Source organism: Fukomys damarensis, unplaced genomic scaffold, assembly GCF_012274545.1.
Source record: "Fukomys damarensis isolate Sample0158 unplaced genomic scaffold, DMR_v1.0_HiC HiC_scaffold_24, whole genome shotgun sequence".
Classification (NCBI taxonomy): domain Eukaryota; kingdom Metazoa; phylum Chordata; class Mammalia; order Rodentia; family Bathyergidae; genus Fukomys; species Fukomys damarensis.
The window spans coordinates 43397280-43423493 of NW_022900936.1; the positions used below are offsets into that span (position 1 = coordinate 43397280).

At 34.5% G+C, this 26214-nt stretch overlaps 1 protein-coding gene across 1 annotated transcript in view; it reads right to left on the reverse strand.

The window, feature by feature from the left end:
• Dcbld2 (discoidin, CUB and LCCL domain containing 2) overlaps positions 1–26214 on the reverse strand; it is an 85053-nt gene that overhangs the window by 19108 nt on the left and 39731 nt on the right. The window contains exons 4-8 of the mRNA XM_010639657.3: positions 23674–23811; positions 6167–6218; positions 3910–3982; positions 3497–3630; positions 965–1005 (exon numbers count right to left, since the gene is read on the reverse strand). Coding sequence (XP_010637959.1) covers positions 965–1005; positions 3497–3630; positions 3910–3982; positions 6167–6218; positions 23674–23811 — 438 coding nt within the window. The remainder of the gene's footprint in view (positions 1–964; positions 1006–3496; positions 3631–3909; positions 3983–6166; positions 6219–23673; positions 23812–26214) is intronic.

Sequence of the window (26214 nt, forward strand, 5' to 3'; positions counted from 1 at the left end):
AAGCAGATACCAAAATGCATAGATGTTCAATTCCCTCATATAAAATACTACATAATTAGCACATATCCTATATATTCTTTCTGTATACAGTACTTCAGTTCATGCACTTAATTTTTTCTATGCTATTGGAAAAGATGGCCATGTTTGTGTTTGTATGGGAAAGATGCCCAGAGTCAGGTTTATCACCTGATGTAGAATTTGCAAACAAAAACAAAATTTTGCCAAATACTGCTGTTTGCAAATCATATTGATTGCAATTAAAAGCATTTGTGAACAGAGGTACCACTTACTTTCAACCTTCTGTAGATTGCTTACAATGCCTAATACAATGTAAACAGTTGTTATACTATATTATTGAAGGAGCAAAAACAAGAAAAAGTCTGTCATGTTCAGTAAAGATGCAATTTTTTTCCCAAGTACTGTCAATGTGCACATATGAAACTCATGGTTGCAGAGGGCTGACAATGCATGTATAAGTAATGACTGTTAATGTATGGAGGTGTATCACCAACTCTGAGACCTCTACCAAGTGGTCGACCTGCTCCTTTACCTCTTTTTGGTCTTTGTTAACATGTAACACTCTTTATGAGGGCTGTGTATTTATTTTGCTTGCTGTTGTATCACTATCATCAGAATAATATCTGTCAAATGAAAAGTTGCACTCAACAAATAATTTCTGCTGCACAAGTTCAAAAGTTATCCTGTGTCCACAGCATACCACCCTGAACACATATAATCTCATCAAAGTCATCCTCTCTAAGGAAGCCCCCTTCTTACAAAGTAGAGAAGATCCACTTTATTGTGTAATTAAGTACCTATTTTATTCATAGTGTTGTTATGGCAAATAAGAAGGTGCAAAACAAAAAAACAAAACAAACCCAGCAGTGTTTGACTAACAGTTGGTGTTAGAAAAAATTAATTATTATACAAATAAATTATGTTAGAAATTCCATGAAAGGCTTACCACTCGTCTTAAATGTAAAAAGACTTGTAGATAAGTGTCCCCTGAAAAAGAAAAAGGTATTTTCTCATGATACACACATAACACATGACTTCCTATTAGTGAAACTTTCATGGCTAAAAATTAGACAACTGATGTTCTTTAAAAGAAAATCCCATTTCTAAGAAGAGCAATTTTTGAAATCAGGATAAACAGCTTTTTCTCCAAGAATTTAGTACAAAGCTTCACACATGACTATGCAAGTATGTGTATATAACCTTTACTATATATTTTTTTCATAATATAAATTAACTCCTAAATCTTTTCTGTGAAATAGCAAGTTTACTTTTGATGAAAGAATAAAGATGTATTTTCAGAAAAAGGGGCTCATGTTTCTTAGAGTAAAGAGAAGAAGAGCTGGCTACCAATAGATTGCATTCAGAGGGTGCAGTATTTCCAGTTTCAGTATTAGAATGTAGCATCACTTCTGAATTTCAAAGGAAGGGCCAGAATGGGTGAAGTGATGTGAATGGAAGAGCAAGACAAGTGAGAAGTTCACTAGATGGCTGGTCATAAGGCTCCAGGGAACCTAGAAGAATGAAGTCCTCAGTTACAATCTTGCAATTAACAAAATGTTAGAAGGGAATGTAATCTATTTACATGTTTTTGAAGTATGAAAGAATTTATATACACAAAAGTTCTTTCTAAAGGTAGAATAGGAGAAAGATATATATAAAGTCCCGCACAAGCCCAAAGAAAGGTAGCATAGTGAAACTCTGTTTCAAAAAAAACCCAAAACAAAAATAAAAAAGTCAGGCTTACTAATACACACCTATCATCCCAGAACTTGGGAGGCTGAGGCAGAAAATTGCCAGGATTTCAGGGTCAGCCTTGGCTATAGAGTACAAAGACTGCTTGAACTATATAGTGAGACCCAGTCTCTCTCTCTCTCTCTCTCTCTCTCTCTCTCTCTCTTCTCTCTCTCTCTCTCTCTCACACACACACACACACACACACACACACACACACAAAACAACAAAAACCAAAAAGAAAGGTAGCTGACTGGTAACTTTAAAATAGCAATGGAGAAATGACCGCCTGCCCATGCATGATCTCTTGGTATAGCCAGTAGGCTAAGAGTGATTTTTCCATGGTTAAAAAGTGGTGAATAAAGAATAAGTGACAGATATATGTAGCCCATAAAGCTTAAACTATCCACTAGCTAGACCTTTTTTTTTTCCTCATTGAGTTTATTGGTACTTTTTAAGTACAGTTACATTTATCATTTGGATCTTGTACCTTTACAGGACAGACCTTGGTTCTCATTTTTTCCCCACACCCCTGCCCTTCCTTCACCCCACCTCTCCTATTTACAAAGAGTTTGTTTCCATTTTTTCATTTTCTCATATTTTTTCTTTTCCCTTATTTCCTTTCCCCTACCCTTCCCACTTCCCCTACACATTCAGCCCTTTTCTTCCTATTTTGCATTGTTACACTTTTAGTTTTTAACACCAGAGAAACTATTCGGTATTTACACGTGTGTTTTATTTGTTTCACTTAAGAATATGGCCTCAATGTGCATCCATTTTCCTATGAATGACTCTAGTTTCTCATTCTTTATGGCTGAGTAGTATTCCATTTTATAGAAAAACCACAGCTTCCTCATCCAGTCTCCAACTGATGGGCAACTGGGCTAATTCCAAGTTTTAGCTATTACAAACTTTGCCACTATAAACATGGGTGCACATATATCACTGTGGTATAACTCTTAATTCATTTAGAGCATGGTCTTAATTCATTATGAGCATGGTCCATACCCAGATCAAGATAGAGCAGGAGTCGGTAGTGTGTTTTTTGGTGGGGGGGTAGTATTTGCTAGATCTTTAGAAAAAGACTGCCGACTCATGCTCTATTTTGACCTGGGTATGGACCATGCTCATGTCTACTGAATGAATCTGACTTAGGACCTCTGATGAAACACTGGCTTCAATTAGGCTTACTGTTGTCTACAGGACTGAACATACTCAGAGGCAAGATTTATAAAAATGCACTACATTTGTATATAATATCAACTTCTGCTTCTGATGCCTATTCTGTGTTTCATAAAACAGGAGAACACTTTAAAATCCATGAAGACATATTTTTCAATATCCTCTTGGGATGAGAGAATCATAATACCACTTTTGTGTCAAAATTTATTTTACACTCAAAGAATTTCAATCCATCCTGGTTTGCATGGACTGTAAGGGATACAATAGGCCTTCTGATTTTCACAATAAAGTAAGAATTTGGCAACAAATTTCTAGACTATTGGCCCAGATGTTTTTAAGACTTAGAACATGAAGAAACAAATCACCCTTTCAAATGACTTTTTTGAAGTATAATGATCTATAATAGTACAACACTGCCTAGCCTGAAAATACTCAACACAGTGAGAACACAAATGTGAATGCCTACTCCATGTTACTTCACAGACACCTTCTAAGAGTGATCTTGTTGAGATTGAGTTAGTCTCCCATCCCCAGCATGCTTATTATAAACAGTGTATGTACTTACATCACAGATGTGACGTTGTTGGCCAAAGAACTTTCATAGTATGGGATGCCTTTACTAATTACAACACTGATTTGGCCACCCAACATATCCGACACTACTCCTGCATGTATACCAGCCATGCATAATGGTGAAGACTTAAAGAAGGGAAGAGAAAATATTAATTTAAATTTTCTTTTCATATTCATAATCAAGACAATTCTGCTTCCTCAGGAAATCAGTTGATTGGGGCAGTTCACATAGAGTACTGATGCCATAACATTTTTGAAGAAAAAGAATACAACATTGCCTATTACTAAAAAGAAATAATTCCTAAAAATTAAAAGGTAAAAACATATAACAAATATACATCTAAATATTCTACAATTTTTAAAAAGTTACATTGCAACTTTAAAATAAGTCTATGTCCAACTCACATCTCTATATCCATGAGGAATTGTTCCAGATATCTCAGCAAAAGGAAGGAGACAACCAGGTGGGCAGTACTTACTGAAAAATGTAAACACATAATGGTTTATGTTAATGCTGTACTGTCTGGAGAAAAGCAAAAAATATCACACATGTATTTTTTAGTTCAATGTAACTAACTTGCATAATGTTACCATCCTGAGAGAATCATTTCGAAAAAGCTTCCTCAGCATTTTTTCTATACACACTTTCAGCATCTCTTAAGCCATATATTTACAAAAATATTTGCACATTCTACATATTGCTTTATCTTACTTTGTAATGAACGGCAGACATATTTCTATTATAAGATCTATTCATCATATTCCTCAAACTTATGGGAATGTCGATTATGTAGTCTGCTGAATGTCTGGTCTGGGCCTGAAACTGAGTTTAAAAAGGGTAACCAAACAAATATGGCCCTTACATTCTGGTGGTAGAAAAAAAACAATCAGCCAATATACAAATATTTAGATTTTGATTCTGTCATAAAGAAAAGGCACTCTGAAATAATCAGGATAATTCTAACTAAGTAAAAGTAATATAAACATTTAGTAAACTTGCTATGTATTGGACAATATCTTAAGTGTTTTAAGTAATTCAGGTAATTATTCTTTATCTTATGTAGATCCTGTGTATTATTATCCTAATTTTACAGATAAGACAACTGAACAATGATGTACCCATGTATGTCACAGAGCTGGTAGATAGGAGATGGTCTAGAGTCTGCTCTCTTACACAGGGCTCTGCATAGCCTCCGTCAGGGAATAGGGGTTTGCTAAGTGAGGTTTCAGCAGTGAGCTGCTAGATGCCACTGGAACAAGTGGTAGAAATGCACACCAATCACTAGAAAGAGCATGGCCTTGAGGCAAGACAGCTGGCAGGTGTCTTCCTGTAAGCGTGAATGGCCACTCCAGGCAGAGTACACTGAGCAAAAAAAGGAAGGCCAGAGAGATGGGCAGGGAGTAGATCATATGGAAGCCTTGTGGGAAAGGAGCATGGGATTATTTCTAAGTACAGTACAGAGGCGAATAAAGGATTTTGACAGCTTACATATGTACATAATTACCATGACGTGTGTGTAGTCACGTTTCTCTTCATCCACTATGTATGATTATTCTGGCTCCTGGGGGAGTGGTGCGTAAGGAATCATGAGTGGAGGCTGGGACACCATCAGGAAGGTAGTGCAGTAACCCAGCAGAGGGATGCTGGCAGTTTGGTTGTAAGTGATGGTGATGGAGCTGAACAGTAGAGGGAACATTACTCTTGCTAAATAGACTCCCTTGATGCAGAACAGGGCACTCTTCCCAAAGAGAAAGAGAACATTCTTGAAGACAAATTAAGGTTCTTTGGGAAAGGGAGCAAGTTGAATGGAGGCTAGTGAAAAGGGTTTTAAAAGATGAGAATGACTTTGCCAAGCAAACCAGAGTAAAGTGGTTCCAAGCAAGAGTTCTGACAGCTCACAGCAGTGTAAATCACAGCATATATGTAGATGAGATTGGAAAAGTGACCCAGGGCCTATTCGTGAAAGACTGATGATGAAGCTAAGGAATCTGAAGTTTTTAATCACAATAGTCTTGCAACATTTTTAAGGAGGTAAATGATCATTATGTATTTTTTAAAACTACTTGGTAGCATGAACAAAAGAAAGCTAGCAAAGATTAGAAATGGGAGATCAATTAAACAGTAATGCTAGTCTGGGCAAAAAACAAAGGTAGAAAGCATAGAAATAGTACTACAAATGCTACTTAATAAGAACACTGAAGAATTCAGTTACAGCCTCCACCATCCCCTCCCTTTTCTTAAAAAAAAAAAAAAACAGAGAAATAGCTTTTCTATTTTTAGCAATAGTTTTGTCAGATTTTAAAAAGCAAATAGTTCTACTTTTTTTTGTTTCATTTTTTTTTCCTCATTGAGTTTATTGGTACAATTTCAGTATATAGTACAGTTCCATTCATTATTGGGATCTTGTACCTTTACACAGGTCTTGGCAAATAGTTCTAATTTTAAAGTGTATAAAATTATACACTTTAATATCTAAATGTTACAATTAAAGCAGAATTTAAATATTGCAACTAAATAGTTTAAATTAGCTCTAGTTTACTGAAGTCTCCAAACAATGATTATGTGTCACACATTATATGATAATCTTCAGTGTAACACAATGAGAAGTAGATTAAGAGAAACATTTAAATACATACACACAAGTCACAAATATGACCATACCTGAACTCAGGTTCCAAAAAATTGGATGCAGTATCCAAACAAGTAATTAAATCTAGAAAAACAAAAATTAAAAAGCAAATTCAGTAATTCAGACTTACTGCTCTTGTTTAAATAGCAAGTACTACAAAATCTCAAATTGTTTTGACCTAAATTACTAATCTCAAAAAAATTTACAAAATCTCAACAGTACTAAAAATGTTAAATTTTTGTTCATCATAATTTCTCTTATTTGATATATCTTAATTTCTAGAGCTAAGTCCCAGATACTGCTTTCAATACCTCAGTTTCTCACTGCTGCTTTCTACTACATTCAATCTATATATTCTATGGTGTATGTAATATATTACCAAAGAAAAAATTATTTCATGGTTATTATTATGACTAAAAATGATTCTTTGTTCTTTACACAAAGGGAACAATGACAAAAAATGAGTTTTGCAGCTGACAAAATCTCAACACTTCTCACAACTTAAGATGCTGAACTCATCTAGACTTACAGACTCTCTGGAGGGGCCCCCAAATCTGTTTTATGAAGTCTTCTAGGTTATTCTTAAATATACTTAAACTGGTAAAGTACTACTGCTCTAAAGAAAACAAACTTTTAAAATTTAATGCTTTCTATTGAGAAACCAGTATTTCTGAATAAAAGGTAGCTGGCCTACAATTGAGACCTAATTTGTCTGTATAAAATAGAACTTTGAAATGAAAAAATCCAATGAGTTCTTAGAAAAGAGAACAAAGCCCTCAGTGCAGCCTACATGACCCTGAAATACCTGGCCTTGCCTTACTCCCAACTCTTGTTTGGTACCCACCTTGGTTTTTGTTACTCTAGTTCTCTGCATCATCTGGCGCAAGATGCTTTTTTACCCATAACCCAGGTGGCTATAACTGCAACTTAAATAAATGTCTCTTTCTCACAGACACGGCATGGACAAGTCAAACTTTTTGGCTCATGGTGGGCACCAATGTTTTGTTTGCTTTAATGAACAGATTATTATTCTATGTTCTCAGAGTACAATGGGTTATATAAAATTTGAGGGAATCAATTAGCAATATCTTTTTTATAATGCCCAGTCTCTGGACAAAAGCTGAAGCCGTATCCTCACCTCTGTACAGTAAGCAACAATTAAGAGTATAGCACACACAGGAAGCTAAATCAATGAAAGAATAAAAGTTTCTAATTGTTAGAAGATCTGGTAAAATCGAATCATTTGCTAACACTTAGGGAGGAAAATGTGGAAGAAGACCTGAAGACAATCACAAAATAGGTGACTTCACTTATACACGCTTGGTTAAAGAACCATGCCAAAGGGACCAATACACTGATGAAGAATATGGCAGCTGGCATTCTTCTTACCACACTGCCAGTATACAAATACGTTCCATTAATAGCCTCCCATAGATCTTGTAATTCGAAGGAAATTAATTTATTAAAATGAAATATATCTTTAAAGAAGGAAAGTATAATAACTGTGTTACACTAATGATACTATTACTATATACTATTTTGAGAGCAATGATATGCATCAGATATTTGTATAGTCAAGATAAATTTGTATTTTAGGAGTTTAAGAAGGTAGAAGCTTGGACAGGGGTCCATTACTATGTAGCTGACTGACTGGAAGTGACACATAAACAGAATTAGCCATACTCTAGTTATTTCTGTCAATCTTTGCACAGTATCAAAGAGAACCAATTTCCCATCTTTCTGCTGTATCAAAAGAATTTACAACTTCTTGGATTAGAAGTTTACCTGCTAAGATTAATAGCCTGAAATGAAAAGTACCTGTGTGGTCCAGCATAGGATGACTAACAGATGACTTCATTACCTTCAAGCCACATACCAGAAAGTTTGTCAATAATGGATATATTTGATTAGAACAGGGCATTGTTAGTTATACAGTGCTTAAAGTGCACCATGTGCCATACAAATGTGAAACTAATTGACCTTGCTGTCAAATTCCACTGGTCTTGAAAGAAGAACTTAGGGTGCCAATAAGAGGACCAGGAACTTAGCTTAGTGGTGCTGCTTCACAAACACAAAGTCCTGAGTTCAATCAGTGAGGGATGCAAGTAAGAATTCAAATTTAATAGTTCAAGGGAAGCCAAGAAGACTGAAGACAAGGAAAGGAAGCCACCAGAACATTCTCTGAAATTTACAATTCCACAGAGGCAAATAAAAGAACACATTAAGCAGGGGATGTTTTTGGAAAACTTTTTTCAAGTAAATAGCCTAGTCTTCCAGAAAATTTGTTAAGACTCCAAGCTAATAAGCACATCTAGACAAGGTAAGTGTACAGTTCAAAAGAAACCATCTACTTCGGAGACTTCAGATAGTAATGAATCAGATATTATCATAAATAATGGAATGGAATTAAACATTCTGGCATCTAGAAATAAACCCTCAAATGTACAGTCAACTGAATTCTAATTAAGGTGCCAAACATTCCAACTGGGTAGGGAGTTGGAGGTGTGTGTGAAGCAGAGGTTTGTTTTTTGGTTTTGTTTTGTTTTGTTTTATTTTTTACAAAAACTTAATATCCACACACAAAAGAATGAAATGGGTCACCTATCATGTATCATATACAAAAATTAATTCAAAGTGAATCTAAATTTAAGAACTAAAACTAAAAACTTTTAGAAGAATAATTTTCAAAATGATTTTGAATTCTTATTTGCATCTAAGGTGATCTTTCAAGTTCAGTGGAATTTGAGAAAAAGATCAAATGAGTAAATTTTGACCTTGTATCAAGCACTGGTTTTATATGTATGATGAAAAAAACACAAGCAACCAAATAAAAATAAATACACGTTCCTCAAAATTAGGACTTTTTGTCTCTCTTAAGCACCATAAGAGAAAGACAACACACAGGATAGGTAAAAATATTTGCAAATCATGTATTTGGTAAGGGTCTAGAGTATGGAGAATTTAAGAAATGACATTAAAAAGACAAATGTGTATATATGCAATAGAATATTATTTGGTCATAAAAAGAAAAGTATTGGTAAATGCTGTAACATGGTTGAATTCTGAAAACATGCACACTGAAAGAAACCAATCATTAAGGACCACATAGTATTTGATCTGATAGGAAATGTTCAAAGTAAGCACAGTGCAGACAAAATGCAAATTAATGGCTACTTAGGACTGGTGAGAATTAGGGAAAGAAAACAGAAGTGAGTGCTGATAATTATGCAGTTTCTTTTGTGGTATGAAAATATTCTAAAATTTACTGTGCTAATGATTGCAAAGCTCTGAATATATTGAAAAAAAATCAATGAATCGTATACTTTGAGTATGAGAATTATATGATGACTTATTTGTTAATACAAATGCTATTAAATTTTTTAAATAAAAAGAAGCCATCATATAAGTAATAACCATTACCTTTAATATCTACATAGACTTTTTTTTTAAAGCCCAATAAGAGTTGGCAGTTCATTCAACAAATATGTGATAAGTACGTATTATGATTAGGTATTATTCTAGGTATTACAGATAAAACAAAGAATCACCAGACAAAAATCCACAAATACAGGAAGAATATTTCTAATGGAGATAAGCAAAAATAGACAATGTTAGTAAGTAAAACATGTTGTGTTGAAAGGTGATAAGTACACTTCATAAAAAAAGGAGAGTGTTTAGGAAAAGTTAAGGACTTGCAACCTTAAGTAATGTAGTCAGGTTATACCTCCCAGAAAGTAACATTTGAATAAAACTCTAAAACAGATGATGGTGTGAGGCATGAGATATGTACATCTGCAAATCAGCAGTGAAAAATCACAAAGGCCGGGTGGAAGCATGCCCAGTATGTTTGAGGCCAACATGAAAAAGGAAAAGACAAATAAGTGATTAAGTCAAATAAGAAATTGGAAGCCAAGCCTAATCCTATGGGTCTTGGAGGTAAAAACATGGGGCAAAGCAAGATGGGACTTTCACTTTAAGAAGATCATAGTGACTACTGAATTGCAAGTAGACTGAAGGGAGAAAAGGTCAGAAACAAACATCAGTAACAAATTTTCTGTTATAACTGAGGTAAAAACTGATGGTAACTTGAAGTAGAAAAATAACAGTGGAACTCTTAAGATGTGGTTATATCCTAACATATGTACATATATATTCGGAGAAGTGGCAGATGCCTGTGATTTAAGTAAAAGAGAGGAGTCAAAGATAATGGTCAGATTTCTGGAGCAACTTAAAAGATGAATGTGTAAGGGCTTATATTATAATAAATACAAATAAAGCAAAAAATTACCATGCTAAATCCACTCAAACATATCCTATAATCCCAGAACTTGGTAATATGTTAAAAATTCAAGGCAGTATGTAATTTACAATATATTTTTTTTTCCCCTCATTGAGTTTATTGGTGCATTTTAGATATACAGTACAGTTACATTCATTATTGGGATCTTGTACCTTTACATGACAGGTCTTGGTTCTCATTTTTTCCCCTCGTCCCTGCCCTCCCTTCACCCCCACCTCTCCTCCCTATTTACAAACACTTTATTTCCATTTTTTCATTTTCTCCTATTTTTTTCTTTTCCCTTTCCCCTACCCTTCCCACTTTCCCTACACCTTTAGCCCTTTTCTTCCTATTTCACATTGTCAATTATCTCATTAGGATCTTATGTACTATTATAGTTTATTCATAGGAAAATGGATACATATTGAGGATATACTCCTAAGTGAAATAAGTAAGTCACACATGTGTAAATAATGAATAGTTTCTCTGGTGTGAATAACCTATAATAGTACAATATTCTTAACTAAGGAAGAGCCCCTGCATAGGATTTTTTTTCTCCCTTTAGTAATTTTAGTCAAATAATTAACACATTCAAAAGACTATAGAATATATGTCATGACATTAAATACTAATGACATACTTCACATCAATGCTCTGGACCAAGGAAAATGGTTAAGAGTACTAACCAGAATGCTCTTAAGGAGTCTACTGAGGCAGATTGGCATTCTCTCTTCCTTAGGAAGCCCAAAGAGAAATAGCACCTACTGAGTCCATTCTACACACCTTAACTGTAGAGTCTAATACAAAGGGAGTATAATCCTAATTTCCATAAAGAGCTTCTGGCCTTCCTCATTATCTTCCTCCTTACCCCCTGAAAATGAAGCAAGCCTGAGAAGGGATTTGAAGGTAGTATGAAGTGATTGTGCCAAACACCATGAAAGAATACAAGTACAAAACCAAGACAGTCATCAATAATAGAATGAAAGGTCTCAGACCTTTTGTAATGAAGACACTAAAATAACATTTCTTCTGAGACAACTCCCAATTCAGGTATGTTACTATCTGTTCTAACTGATAAACAGAGGTTTGTTTTGTTTCGTATTTTTGAGATTAAAAGTAGGAAAATTTATTGAGAGCAATAGCGTCTGAGAGACAGGAGACTTGAAAGTGGTTTGCCCTAGATACATATTGTTAAAATTTAAGTACAATTTAAAAATATCGAACACATAATAATTGCAAAGACTGGAGAACTTTATAACTGCTCTTTGAAATATTTACTTAAATATGAACTCTTAGGTGGACCCATACATGATACTATACTAAATCAGCATTTTCTGTTAACAAATCAATAAAAAAATATTAGCACATCCACTGATTACTCTCTTATTTTTGACTGACAGCATTGGATATTTCTGAAACTACAGAATTGCAATTTCTTTTTTTTAGATTTTCCTCCAATTAATAGTCCTTGATTGAACTGAAAAAGCTCAGTAATTTTAGCACTCATTACTCACCACATGTTCAGTATCAGCTAAATTTGCTCCTGGGTGTAATTTTTGCTTAACTGTAACAATTTAATACTAAAGAAATGGAAGCCTGAGTATGTATATTTATTCTAACTTTTAAAAACCCATAAAGATTACTTATAAATGACTGTATTTATCAGAAATAACAGGGCCAAGGATTTACCCCACTGGTACTGCACCTGCCTTGCAAATGCAGTTCGATCCCTAGTACTAGGGGGGAAAAAAAAAAACACAAGGGAAAAAAAAAAAGACAATGTATACATAAAAATTCTACTTCTTTCATTTGTTGTGAAATTCTCTAAATAACTAACTTCCTAGAGTTTGAAGAAATACGTAGCCTCGCTTTCATAATTTACAAACTTGTCAGTAATGTTGCTCTGTAGGTTTGTGTAATATCTTTGTTCAAGTACTACAGGATATAGGGTAAGGCTGACCTTGCTGTTCCATTTTCCTGATATTATTGTATTCTCTTAGATCTAGCTCCTTATTACCATGATAGCTATCTGGCAATAATTTGTACTAAGTGCAATTCTGTTAAAAGAAAGTTATATATATTGTAATCTATTCATAATCAACTAAAACTTACTAAATGCCAGATACTATACTAGGTATTTTGCTCTCCTCTGCTTTTACATATTTAGAGTGATTATATCTTAGATTTTTCTTAGAAAATTTACAATGCTGTCTAAGGTGAGTGTTCATAGTAGGATAGCAGGAAAGATTTTCTGAGATGAAAATATTTAGAGCTTTCTTAAGGATAAGGTGAGCACAGCTCAGCAATAAAACATGTTGCTAGATAAGCCATAAGAAACACAGAGGATTGAGTCAAACCAAACCTTTTAAATACCTAAATTCCCATACACTAAAAAATAAATAAGACATATTAAAGCTACAATTTCCTGTGTCCTATACAATATCTAGGATACTAAAACATACATCAGTACTTACCAACAATGAAGGATATGCCACTCCATAGTAAAAGACAGTAGAAACACATAAGTGGTCCCTTCACAGAATTCTTAATGTACTGAAACACACACACACACACACACACACACACACACACACACACCTGTAAACTCACTATGATGGTTTAAGATTGTTTACATTTTACTTTATAAACTTTATTCTTTAAGCTCAATTGCTTTAGGTTAACACCATTTTAACAGATAATTCTTTTAAAAATTATTTTTTCTCTAAAAACTAGTACCATTTTGCTAAAACCTTTATTCTATAAACTAAGTTATTTTTCAGTACATTATATTACATACACAAAAACATCATGTATATTCATTATCCATTTGCCTATAAATCAAAATACCTAAAGATATTAACATAAACAAACTTTATAAAGATCTTGCTAAAATTAGTTCAATAGTTTCAGGGTTCTAAAATATTTGCTACACACAATAATGACAAAACTATGCAATATAACATAAAAATTAAAAATAGAAACCTCACTAAGTGTAGAGCTTAAAACAAACAGATTCTATAAAATGACTGTACAGTTAAGGCAGCAATCTGAGGAATTCTCGTCAATTTTCAAAGGCAAAAACATTCCTTATAGAAAAACAAGTTACACAAAATTGAATACTATTAGAAAAGAGCTCTCTATTCTAAACTTTTTCTCTTAAAAGTTTGCATAATCTGATGGAAGAAATGGAAAATACTGCAAATAAAATGGTTTAAAAACGTAGCAATCAGAAAAATTTATGTCATTGGGGTCAATTCTAAAAGTAATCTATCATATAGTAATAATAATCCATCAAATAGGAATATAATCCAGATTCAGCTATTCACAAATCTTAGGCACAGTTACCAGATTCTACAGAGTAGCAGGCAAAAAATGAACACATGCTTATGAAGAACATTAATATCTACATTGGATCATTTTGTTTCACAGGAAATTTTAGACTTTTCCCCCATAAATCAGACAAATGTTAGACTGACCACTATAAAATTCTGCTTCAGTGAAATCTGAAGTAATGAGGTTTAACATTACCTTTTAAGAGATGATTCTAAGACACAGTACCAGGGTTATCACTTTCCAATCCCGCCTACAAAACACATACAACCCCAACATACCAATGGTGGTACCAATAGAAATTCCACTTTCAAAGACTGCTTTCAATACAAATGTAGAAAGTCTACCCAGTTTACCATTCTGTAACTAAAATAAGTTTTAAAATGACCAGAATCCTTGAAATGTTGAGCTCTTCCTAAAAACTGACCTTTGTTGAAGGGACTGCAAAACAGAAACTGACACCACACATCTATACGTTCATTTTTCAAGACAACCTTAAATGCTATGGTTTTAAATCCTCTTTTTAGAATGAAAATATCAGCAGCATTTATTACTAAACTGGACAGTAAGATCTAAATTTCCAAGTTGTCAGCTCTGCCACTCTCAAAAAGACTGTCAGTGACTTAGGTGCTTCTCTTTATGGAATGCCTTATAACAACTACATCACACACATCTTCAATTTCTAAGAAACTCTAGTTGGAAATGGGTGGGATTATACCACCTTAAAGTGGAAATACTAATCCTCTCGTAATTGTGGGAAGTGTTGCTTCATATTTATGTCTGTTTTTCTTGCTCCACAATGGGAAAAGGGAAACTTTCCTTTCACTAGTAGCTATAATTCCAAAATTGGTAAAGAAAAATATTGGAAACTATTGCTCAAAGATAATTAAAATAAGATGAGGAGGTGATCCAAAGTTTTATAGAAACTAGAAACAACTGAAGGAGGATACTAGGAGAACAGTAGGTATAATGCCCAACAGAGAACCTGGCCATTAGAGCACTTCTGAGCCTCATCCTTACATCCATCCATAGGCTCTTACTAAACTTAAACTGTAGTAATTCTTGGAAACATTTCTGTGCAAATATGACTAATGTCTTTAAAAACTGGCATAATTCTGCTGTGTATGTAAGAAGACCTCATCTGGTCTCTGCTAATGTTGGCTTACAAAGCCTACTCACATTGGTTCTTACTCCTCTGACTTACACTTCAGAGTAAAGGGTTAAAACAAACAAAAAGATAAATCAAGTCATATTACTACACTGTTCTACCAACCTCTGTGCACCTTTTTGTTTTTAATGATTTTTTTGGGGGGGGGGTTTGAGACAGGGTCTCACTATGTAGTTGAGACTGACCTGGAACTCACTATGTAGCCCAGGCTGGTCTCGAACTCACAGTGATCCTCCTGCTTCAGCCTCCCAAGTGCTGGGATTACAGGCATGTGCCACCACACTCAGCAGTGATTTTTAAAATTAATTTTGTTGGTACATTTAATGTATACAATATAATGACATTCATTGTTGGAAATTTGTACCTTTATATAATCAGTCTTGGTTATTTTGCCTCATTCCCCTGCCCTCCCTTCTTATCTACAAAGACTTTATTTCCATCTCTTCATTTTCTCATATTAATCCCATTTCCTTTCTTCCTTTCCCCTACCTGTCCCATTTTCCATTCTCTGTCCCTTTTCTTCCTATTTCATATCATCTATTATGTTTTAGTCCTTATTTGCAGTTTCAGCTTCTCATACCACAGAAACTATTTGGTAGTTACACATGTGTGTCCTATTGATATCACTTAAAAACATAACCTCAATGTGAATCCATTTAGCTATAAATGTCTCTAGGTTCTCATTCTTTTTTTTTTAGTTTCTCATTCTTTATGGCTAAGGTGTACTCCATTTTACAGAACAAAAAAAAATAAATAAATAAAAATAAAAAAACAAAAAAAACCCCACATATTTTCTTTATCCAGTCTCCTTTTGATGGACATTTGGGCTGCTTCAAAGTTTTAACTATTACAAATTGTGCTGCTATGAAGAACATGGGTGTGCATATATGACTATGGTGTGATTCTTTTAATTCTTTAGAGATGATACCCAGCAGGGGAATAGCTGGGTCAAATGGGACTTCCAATCCTAGTTCTTTGAGGTACCTCCATACCACTTTCAACAGTGGTTATACCAGTCTGCACTCCCACCAGCAGTGGAGCAGAGTTCCTCTTTCCCCACAGCACTGCCATCATTTCTTATTGGTTGATTTCCCAATATCAGCCATTCTTTGTGGGGTGAGGTGGAATCTCAGTTTTGTATTCATTTGCACTTCTCGAATGACCAGTGATGTTGAACATTTTTTCATGTTTATTTGCTACTTCTACTTCTTTGTCTGAGAAACGTCTGTGTATTTCAGATGTTCGTTTTTGGATTCGGTCTTTAAATTTGGGAGGTCTGATTTTTTTAAAGTTCTTTATATATTCTAGATAGTAGACCTTTGTCTGAGGAACAGCTGGAGAAAATTTTTTTCCACACTGTGGGCTCTCTCTTCACACTCTTGGTCATTTCTCTTGCTGTGCAGATGCTTTTTAATAAGAAGACATCCCACTTATTGATTGTGCTAGCTCACAGGCAACTGACTTTGTTCATAAAATATTTTCACCAAAGTCCACTTATTTCAAGAGTTCTATCTAACCTCTCTTCCAGCTGGTTTAGTGTTTGTTGTAATATTTAGATCTTTAATCAATTTTGATTTTAGTTTAGTGCACGGTGAAAAATACAGGTCTAGTTTTCATCTTTGGCAAGCTGAAACCCAGTTTCTCCAGCACCATTTATTAAAGAGGCTATCTTTCCTCCACTGAGGCTCTTTGGTACCTTTGTCAAAGATGTGGTGACTGAGTGTATCTGGACTTGTTTCTGCATCTAATCTGTTCCACTGGTCCTCAGGTCTATTTCTTTGCCAGTATCATGACATTTTTATAACAGTAGTTTGTAGTATAGCTTAAAATTAGTGATTGTGATACCCCCTAACTTCTCTTCATTGCTTAAAATTGCTTTTGCTATATTAGGTCTCTTGTTCCAAGTGAATTATTTTCTCAAGGTTTGTGAAGAATGCTGCTGGGATTTCAATTTGGATTGCATTGAATCTATATAGCAGTTTTGGAAGTATGGCTATTTTCACTACGTTGGTTCTTCCTATCCAGGAGCAAGGGATGTCTTTCCATTTTCTGATATCCTGAACAATCTCTTTTTTCAGAGTGCTGCAGTTTCATAGTTGATGTCTTTGATTTCTTGTTAGGTTGACTCCTAGGTGTTTCAATTTTTTGGATGCTATTGTGAAAGCAATTGATTGCACCATTTTTCTCTTGATGAGTCTTTCCATGTACAGAAAGGGTATTCATTTTTGTGTTAACCTTGTATTCAACTACTTTGTTGAATTTAGTTACGTCTAGAAGGCTTTTAGTGGAGTTCTTGGGGTCTCCTATATAGAGTATCATGTCATCTGCAAATCGTGACAATTTGAATTCTTCATACTTATCTTTATTCCTTTTATTTCTTTCTCTTGTCTAACTGCCATGGCTGATATTTCCAAAACTATATTGAACAGGAGTGGTGATACTGGACATCCTTGTCTTGTTCCTGATTTTTGCATGAAGGGTTTCACTTTCGACCATTTAGTATGATATTGGCTGTTGGTTTTTCATAGATGGCTTTTATCAAATTGAGGTAGACTATTCCAATTTTCTGTGGGGTTTTTATCATAAATGCATGTTGGATCTTGTTGAATGTTTTTTCTGCATCTATTGAGATGATCACACGATTTTTTTCATGGTTCTATTAATATAGTGTATTACATTTATTGATTTGTGTATGTTGAACCATCCCTGAGTCCCTGAGATGAATTCCACTTGGTTAGGATGTATGATCTTCTTGATGACCGTCTGCATTCTATTTGCCAGTATCTCATTGAGGATGTTCGCATCTATGTTCATTAGTGAGATTGGCCTATAGTTCTCTTTTTTTGTTTGGGTGTTTCTCTGCTTTTAGGATCAAGGTGATGTTTGCTTCTAGGAATGAATTTGGGAGTATTTCTTTTCTCTCAATTTAATTGAAAAGTTTAAACAGTAGTGGCAGTAGTTCCTCTCTTAATGTCTTGTAGAATTTAGCAGTGAAACAATCAGGGCCAGTGCTTTCCTTAACTTAGTAAGTTTTTAATTACATTTTCAATTTTGATGATGAATATTGGGTCGTTTAGAATGTTTAGGTCACCTTCGTTCAACTTTGGTAATTCATACGAATTTAGGAATCTGTCCATTTCTTCTGTATTTTCCATCTTACTGGAGTCAAGGTTCTTGAAGAAGGTACTGATGATTCTTTGGATTTCTGCTGGGTCCCTTGTAATTTCACCCTTTCCATTCCTAATTGCATGCATTTGGGCCTTTCCTCTTTTTTTTTTTTTTTTTTTTTTTTTTTATAAGGTTGGCTAAGGGTTTGTCAATTTTGCTTATTCTTCCAAAGAACCAATTCTTAGTTTCATTGATTTTTTTTTTGTATCATTATTTTAGTCTCTATTGCATTGATTTCTGCTCTGATCTTTACAATTTCCTCCCTTGTATGAGCTTTCAGTTTGTCCTGCTCTTTTGCTAGAAATTTGAGGTTCACCATCAGGTTGTTTAATTGCACTTGTTCTGTTTTCCTGAGTATTCACTGCTATGAATTTCCCTTGTAAGACTGCTTTCATTGTGTCCCGCAGATTCTGATATGTTGTACTATCAATATCATTTAATTTTAGGAACTATCTGGTTCCTTTTTTAAAATCCTCTATGACTGACCCACTGTTTGTGGAGGAGTGTGTTGTTCAATTTCAATGTGTTTGTGAAATTCTTGCAGTTTTTTTTGCTACTGATCTCCAATTTCATTGCACTACATTCTGGTAATATACAGGGGGTCACTTCAATTCGTTTGCACTTACTTAGTCTTTGTTCTATGAGCAAGTTTGTGGTCTATTTTGGAGAATGACCCATGTGCAGCTGAAAAGATGTGTAGTCTGATTTTGTGGGGTGGAACACTCTGTAAACATCTGTTAAGTTCATTTGTTCAAGAATTTGACTGAGTTCTAGTATTTCGTTATTCATTTTCTGTCTACTTGATCTATGTATTTTTGGCAGTGGGGTATTGAGGTCCCCCCATTACTACTGTGTTAGTGCTTATTTGATTTTTCATGTCCATTAGTATTTGTTTTATATAGTTGGGTGCACTAGTGTTTGATGCATATTTATATATGACTGTCATCTCTTCCTCTTGGATCGTTCCCAAGGATGTAGTGTCCTTCTTTGTCTCTCTTAATTAGTATTGGTTTGAAATCTGCAAAGAGAGCTTACTCCTGTTTTTTTTTCAGGTTTCTGTCGCATGGAATATTGTTTTCCACCCTTTAACTTTTCAGTTTGAGTTTCCTTTTGAATTTTGTTTCTTGTATGCAGCATATTGTTGGATCTTGCTTCTTGACCGATTTGGCCAGTCTATTTCTCTTGATTGGTGAATTGAGACCATTAACATTAACAGTTATAACTGATAAGTAATGCCTTATCCTTTTCATGACTTTTTCTTTTGATCTCCCTTTGCATTTACTTTGTCATACCTAATGGATTTATTCTGCTGGGCTTCCTGGGGTGTTATCCTCATCGTCATTTCCTAGGATACTGTTTAAAATTTTTTGAAGTGCTGATCTGATGAAGTTCCTAAGGTGCTCTTTGTCATGAAAGTATCTTATTTCTTCATCAATTTTGAAAGATAGTTTTGTAGGGTACATCAATCTCAGTTGGAGGCACTTTTCCTTTAGGGCTTAAAATACATCACTCCAAGCTCTTCTGCCTTTAGGATTTGTGTAGAGAAGTCTGCTGTGATTCTGATGGGCTTTCCTTTGTATGCGATTTATTTCTTTTCTCTGCTTATATAATTTTGTTTTTCTTTTGGGTTTCTGGAATCTTAATTATTATATGCCTGTGTGATTTTTTTTCTGATCATGGCTAATTGGAGTCCTATATGCCTCACTTATCTGTATGTCAAATTGTTTTCCCCTACTTGGGAAGTTTCTGACATTACTTCTTTGAACTGTTTTTTACTGTCGTCTACACTCTCTATTTCTTCATTGTCATCAATCAGTCTTATATTCTTCTTTGCAACATCTAGCAGTTTTTGGACTGATTTCTCATAGTCCCTATTTTTAAGAAATTTTTCTTTTCCTGGTGACTAATGGTAATCCTGTCTTCTATATCTGAAATTCTACCTTTGCATTGGCTCATCCTGATGTGTATAAACTTTCAATGGAGTTTTTAATCTCCTAGAAATCTGTCTGCATCTGTGTTATAGATTCCATTTGTTTCCTATGTTAGGATTTCATCATGTTCCTCACCTCCTCTTTTTAATCTTTGTCCACTCTAGAGTTATTAATCATGCCTTGTACTATGAGCACAATCTCTGCTATTATCTTAGAAATTATTTCTGACTTCATTTTTTCCAGATCCTCTTTTGTTGCCAGTTGAGGGAGTCCAGGTGGTTATCAGACTGCTCCATCTCATTTCCCTTTGGGGTTGACTTGGGTGATCTGGAAGCCTGGCTTTGGGACTTGCTTCCACGTCTTCTCATTTTAACAGATGCAGTCTACTGTGCCTTTATTTAGACAATTTTTTGCTCACCCAGTGATCTTCAATTCTCAGCTAGCCACCAAGAGACCTTTCCTCTGCTGCTCAGCAGTACACCAATTTCTGGGTTCAAATCACTGATGGTATGGGGTGGGCCTCTGACTGAAGCTTGTGCACATTTGGCAGCTCTTACCTGACTGGGCCTTGGCTCGGCCGGCTTGTCCCGGCACTTGGGGTCAGGGCAGATCCCTGGCTGGGATCTGCCTGCAGGTGCACTGGACCAAACTACTGCTCCCCAGGATCTGCACACACTCCTCTAATTTCAGGAGGTTTCAACATGAAAGAAAATCCAGATGGTCTTCAGCTTCATCCCACATAAAAAAATGACTCCTCTAAATAGTTTGTAGAGGCATCAGTCCATGGTCCACTGGTTCCAAGGCAGCATGACAGAGGAGAAATAGTTCAGGGCCTCCAGCACTCTTAAGACAAAGATCCACCTTATGTTTTCAGTAAGGAGACCTACTTAATTCCCTATTCACTCCGCCCACAACGCCACCCCCCCAGTTTTCCCAAAGCTCCTTTCTATCACCAGACCTTTGAACTTATTGTTCTCTTCCCTATAATGTTCTTATATCCTTGTCTACCCTCGAATCTCCAATTAATCCTTTAGTCCTGAGGTTAAAAATGACTTCCTCAGGACAGTGCTGTTCCTCATCGATCTTCCTTGTACCTCTCTGGCCTCCTATCTTAACTGCAAATAAATAGCCATTTATTTAAATGACTTTTTCCCAATCCTATACTATTAGCTCCATGAAGGCTTTGGTTGTGTCTGTCTTCATTATTGTTATTACCCTGGGACCAAGCATAGAGAAGGAAAAAAGGCTTTGAAGGGAATATGATTTTCCAATGAGCTCCTGCATAACATAATTAATATCAGTCTATCTTGGATGAAATCACCACTCTAGCAACAACACATAAAATAGTAACAAGTCTTTGTGGTTGTGGGACTTTTCAACAAATAAAGTAGCTGCTGAAGTAAGACCATTCACATGTTTATTCCCAAATACTCTAATCTTCAACCAGATGGTAAGCTAGGGACATGCAGTGATGATCCTTGAAAATATTATGGAATTTAAGTGGTAGCTAAATTTTCTGGACAGAGACAATGTGAGGATCTCAACTACAGCCAACCAGTCCTCAAATGCATGAATCACTACAAGAAATAGTGATTGAAAGGCCACACAAAAGTAATAAGCAATTCAGCCAGTGTTCTCTTGAATTTAGGCAATTCACTTTAGTTCAAATGAAATAAATGCTTGATTAAAAAAAAAAAAAAAAAAAAAAAAAAAAAAAAAACTTCATGAGATAGCTGTGAAATGATGATTTCCCAAGATGATTAGCACTTTCAAAAATCTTACTATTTACATGTTCCTTTAATTAAAATAGACATTTCAAAAATTTCGGAAGTGAAATATCTGAAATAGCAACAGAGCTTTTTGAAATCTGGTACAGAGGTGTATAAGTCTACAGCATACTGATTCTGTTGAGACCACTATCAATTCTTTAAATAAGCTTAATGTAGAACATTCACATATCTGTGGTTCAAAAGCTCTGTAATTTAAATATCTATGTAAGAACCTTTTTTTTTTTAAAAAAAGAGGATATTTATTTTCTAGCACCCTATAACACGATAGATAACAAGAGGAAAAATATTAGTCAAACTAAATATGTTACTTGATATTAAGCCTAAGAAACTTAAGAAGTAAAATAATTTATTTCTTTTCCTCTCCTCTATCAATCTGAGATTTTCAAGGAGTGAAACTGAAATGATGGTCATCTACTACTATGTCACTACGGATTCTCTGTCTTAACCTTTTAATATTTGTGTGGCATGGTCACTGTGAGTGTTTACAGTGGTGGATGGGGGTGGTAAGTACTACTATGTACCTACTATGCCTAGAGATACTACATCATTTGGTTTGTCCCACTGAAGTGAAATGATTTGCAAGAAGTCATCAGTCTAGCATGCAGAGGCAGGTTTTGATCCCAGAGATATCTACAATATTACAATGCCACTATTTTCCTAGCTCGGTCAAAAATATTAATTATTATTTCTATATTATTCCATCCAAATGAGTTTTATACCCTCTCTCACTTTGGTTTTTTTATTTGTGTTTTTGAGACAGATTCAGTATGAAGTTCAGGGTAGCCTTAAACTCATGTTGCTCTCAAACCTGGAGTGATCCTCCTGCTTCAGCCTCTGGGTTGCTTTGATTACAGGCATCTGCCAACATATCTGGCTCTTTTTTAATTCTCTCTAAAAGATGTTAGTAGCCTTCACACCTCATTCCATAGCTTAGAAACTAAAGCAAAGCAGACTGCTCACCATGCAGAAAACCCCTCTGCTTAGAAATCATATTCTTCTAAGACACAGTATTTTTTCAAAACCATCACCACTGAAGACAATAGCTTACTTGGTCCTCAGTTATACCCACTGCTCAACATTCTCACACCCAAGAGTCTTGATACTGTTCTCATTTATACACTATGTACTAAATGCTAAGTTCTAAATTTAAGTGGTCAACTTAATTCATTACTGAATATAAACATAATCATAGATTCCTAATTTAAATGAGTGTTTTGATATATCCTTGTAGTAGCAACACCTTCTCACCATGCTCTGAATAACAGAGGGGAATGAATTTAAGCCACAGCAGCCAAAAAAGGAGTTTTCATGTAGGTCTTACACTTTTATCTTATAGATTTAGGTAAATTTTACAATCTATTCTACTCAGTAGCTTTGCTTTTAATACCCCGCCCTTAGATTCTAAATATTAACAGTTCAGAAATGCCTCCTGTTTATTTTGTTCTGTCTGAGAAGTTACCAGGATGCCCCTGGTGGTATAAAAGCATATTTGTTGAAAAGCATGGCAATATGGTTTTTAATACAGAACTATGAAAATGGTAAACTGTGGATATGAAATCTTAAATTGATATGGTACCTCTTAATAATTCACAGATTTTTAAACACTTTTTATACTTTCTGTTTCAGTCTTATAAAAGTAAAAAGTTTTTATTTCTTCTACTAAGAAAAAGGAAGCTTATAGGCTTTACATAAAAGCTAATATACTTACTTTTGGCACTCTGAAACTGATGTATTTGTCACATTTGTATATGTCTTATTAACTGTTCTGATTTTCTGCTCTATTCTAATTTCAGGTAACAGGAATCTGAAAAAACATTTCATCTCTATCAAAAACTGCAAAATGTAGAAGCCAATGCATAAGAAAATAATTTACCTTGTTTATTTATAACTGAGTATGCAGCGAAAAATCCTCGTCCAGAGTTATGGTCTCCACTCATGAACATCACTGTAATTTCATTGTTTTTTGATTCAATTGAATGATTCACTTTTAACCCCAGACCACAGTATTTACCTAGAAATGAGAGAAAGGTACATATTCAGTATGACTCATGAAATCAATATTTTCGATGTCACTATTAAATTAGTAAAAATAATGAGTAGGATGTTTAATAATAAAAATTACATTACTCCAGAGGGAAAAAAACTTCAATAATTTTCCAAATAATTTTAAAAACGCAGCTATCACCGATGTTATGAAGACTCAGTTTTTAGCAAAACATATACATATATATATATTCTATAAAATAATGAATTTTTTTTTTTTTTTTTTTTGGTACCGGGGATTGAACTCGGATCCCTTGCACTTGCAGGCCATTGAACTGCTGAGCTAAATCCCCTGCCCTAAAATAATGAATTAAAAAAAACAAAACAAAACATTTCATACAGGCAAGTAACCACAACATGCATAACATGCTTCTCTCAGGGCCTCAGGGCATTCCTCACTTTTTTGAACCACTCAACTTTAATTGTCAGACTTCTGTTAAATCCTGTCCAATTACCAAATTTTATAACTCCAACTTCCACCCATAGCCTCTTCCTTGAACTTCAGAGCATATAAACAAGTACCTGCCTAACTTCTACTATCTTTCAATGTCTAACAAATATGTAAAAAACAACATTCTCAGGACAGATCTAACAATACTAAAAAGCAAAAAGAAAAAATAAGCAAGAGATCCACTGACAGATTATAAAATAGGTTTCCTAAAGTGGCTAGTAATTTGTCCAACAAATTATGACTAAAAAGTTCCTAAAATTACTTTAAGTTACAGTGGTATTACCTGATATAATGTGGATTCTCAGAGATATCATAATCATGAGGGAAATGGATATTAAAACTACAATCAGATATTATGATATAGCCATAGAATGAGTATAGTAAAAAAGACTGATAATACATCAAGCACAGGTAATGATATGGAGAAATTAGAATCTGTATACACTAATGCTTTTTTTAATATGTACTAATACTGTAGTAGAACTATAAAATAGATATACTTTATGGAGATAGGAATTGGAGCTGGAGGGATATAGGAAAGAGGGGAGGGGAAGGACAACTAAAAAGGACCAAGATGCCCTATGTATCCCAGTACCCCATAATGAATAAATTCCTTGTGCATCATAAACATGTACTAATAAAAATTTATAGCAGTTTGGCAATTTCTAAAAAGGATAAACGTACACATATATAGCCTAGTAAGTCACTTCCAGTCATTTACCCAAGAGGAAAGACAGATGTGTCCACATAAAAACAATGCAAAAGGTCCTAATAGTATTATTCATATCTGATTCTAACTGAAACAACCTGATTTACTCAACAGCTAATAGATAAACAAAATGTGGTGTATACCCATCCAAAAGAAAACTACACAATAGTACAAAGGGAGACTGATATGTACAACAACTTAAATGATCCTGAAAAGTATCATGCTAAGTAAAATAAGCTATATAACACTTATAGAAAAGGCAATAAAGCAAGTGACGGAAGCAGATCAATGGATGCCTAGGGCTGAGGATAAACAGAGAATTTATTTCAAATGGGCATAAGGAACCTTTTGATATTGCATTAAAACTTCTATACCTGGATTTAGGATGTTTGTACAGTTGTATATATTTATTCAAACTCCTCAAACTATACATTTTAAAAATGCGTGAATGTTATGGTAAGTTATATTTCAACAAAGCTTACATAAGAAATACAAACACTAAAACAATTTTTATTACAAGGACTCATCATATATTAATGAATTCATTATTACTGTTTTCTGCAAGATAAAATAGGTATCACAACCGAAAGACTTTAAAAGGCCTATTACAAATCCTCTGTTCAACAGTTGAAAAACTGAAAATCATACAGATAGCTACATAGCCTAGTCAATCAGAATTTATGCTCTTGTTGGGGAATCAATGTGTCTTTCCCACATCATTTTATTGAAAACTGTGATGTGATAATATTTGGGTTTGACCTTTTGCGAAGAATAAAGTTATAAGGGTAGAGCTCTCATGATGAGATTATGTCCTTATAAGAATAGAATCATTGAATTGCTTCTTCTCCACTGTGCCTCATGAAAGAAACAAGGGGAAAAAATAATTACCAGACGTAAGGCAAGAAGAGGGCCTTGATCTGTCTTCTAGCTTACATAACTATGGAAAATGTTTATTACTTAAGCCACCTAGTCAATAGCATTTTTGTTATAACAGCAATAACTAAGATATAGTAGTCCTCTCTTGTCTTTTTTCCTTCCGTCACCAGCATTCATTTGGAAAAAAAAAACAACAAAAAACTCAAGTTTGATAACTGGATTAAGGTACTCATTACAAATACTTTTAGGTACAAATGAAAACATCATATTTTAAAATACCTACCATATCATACAAATGCTTTAACCTCTACATTGAAAATGAAGTACTCTGAAAA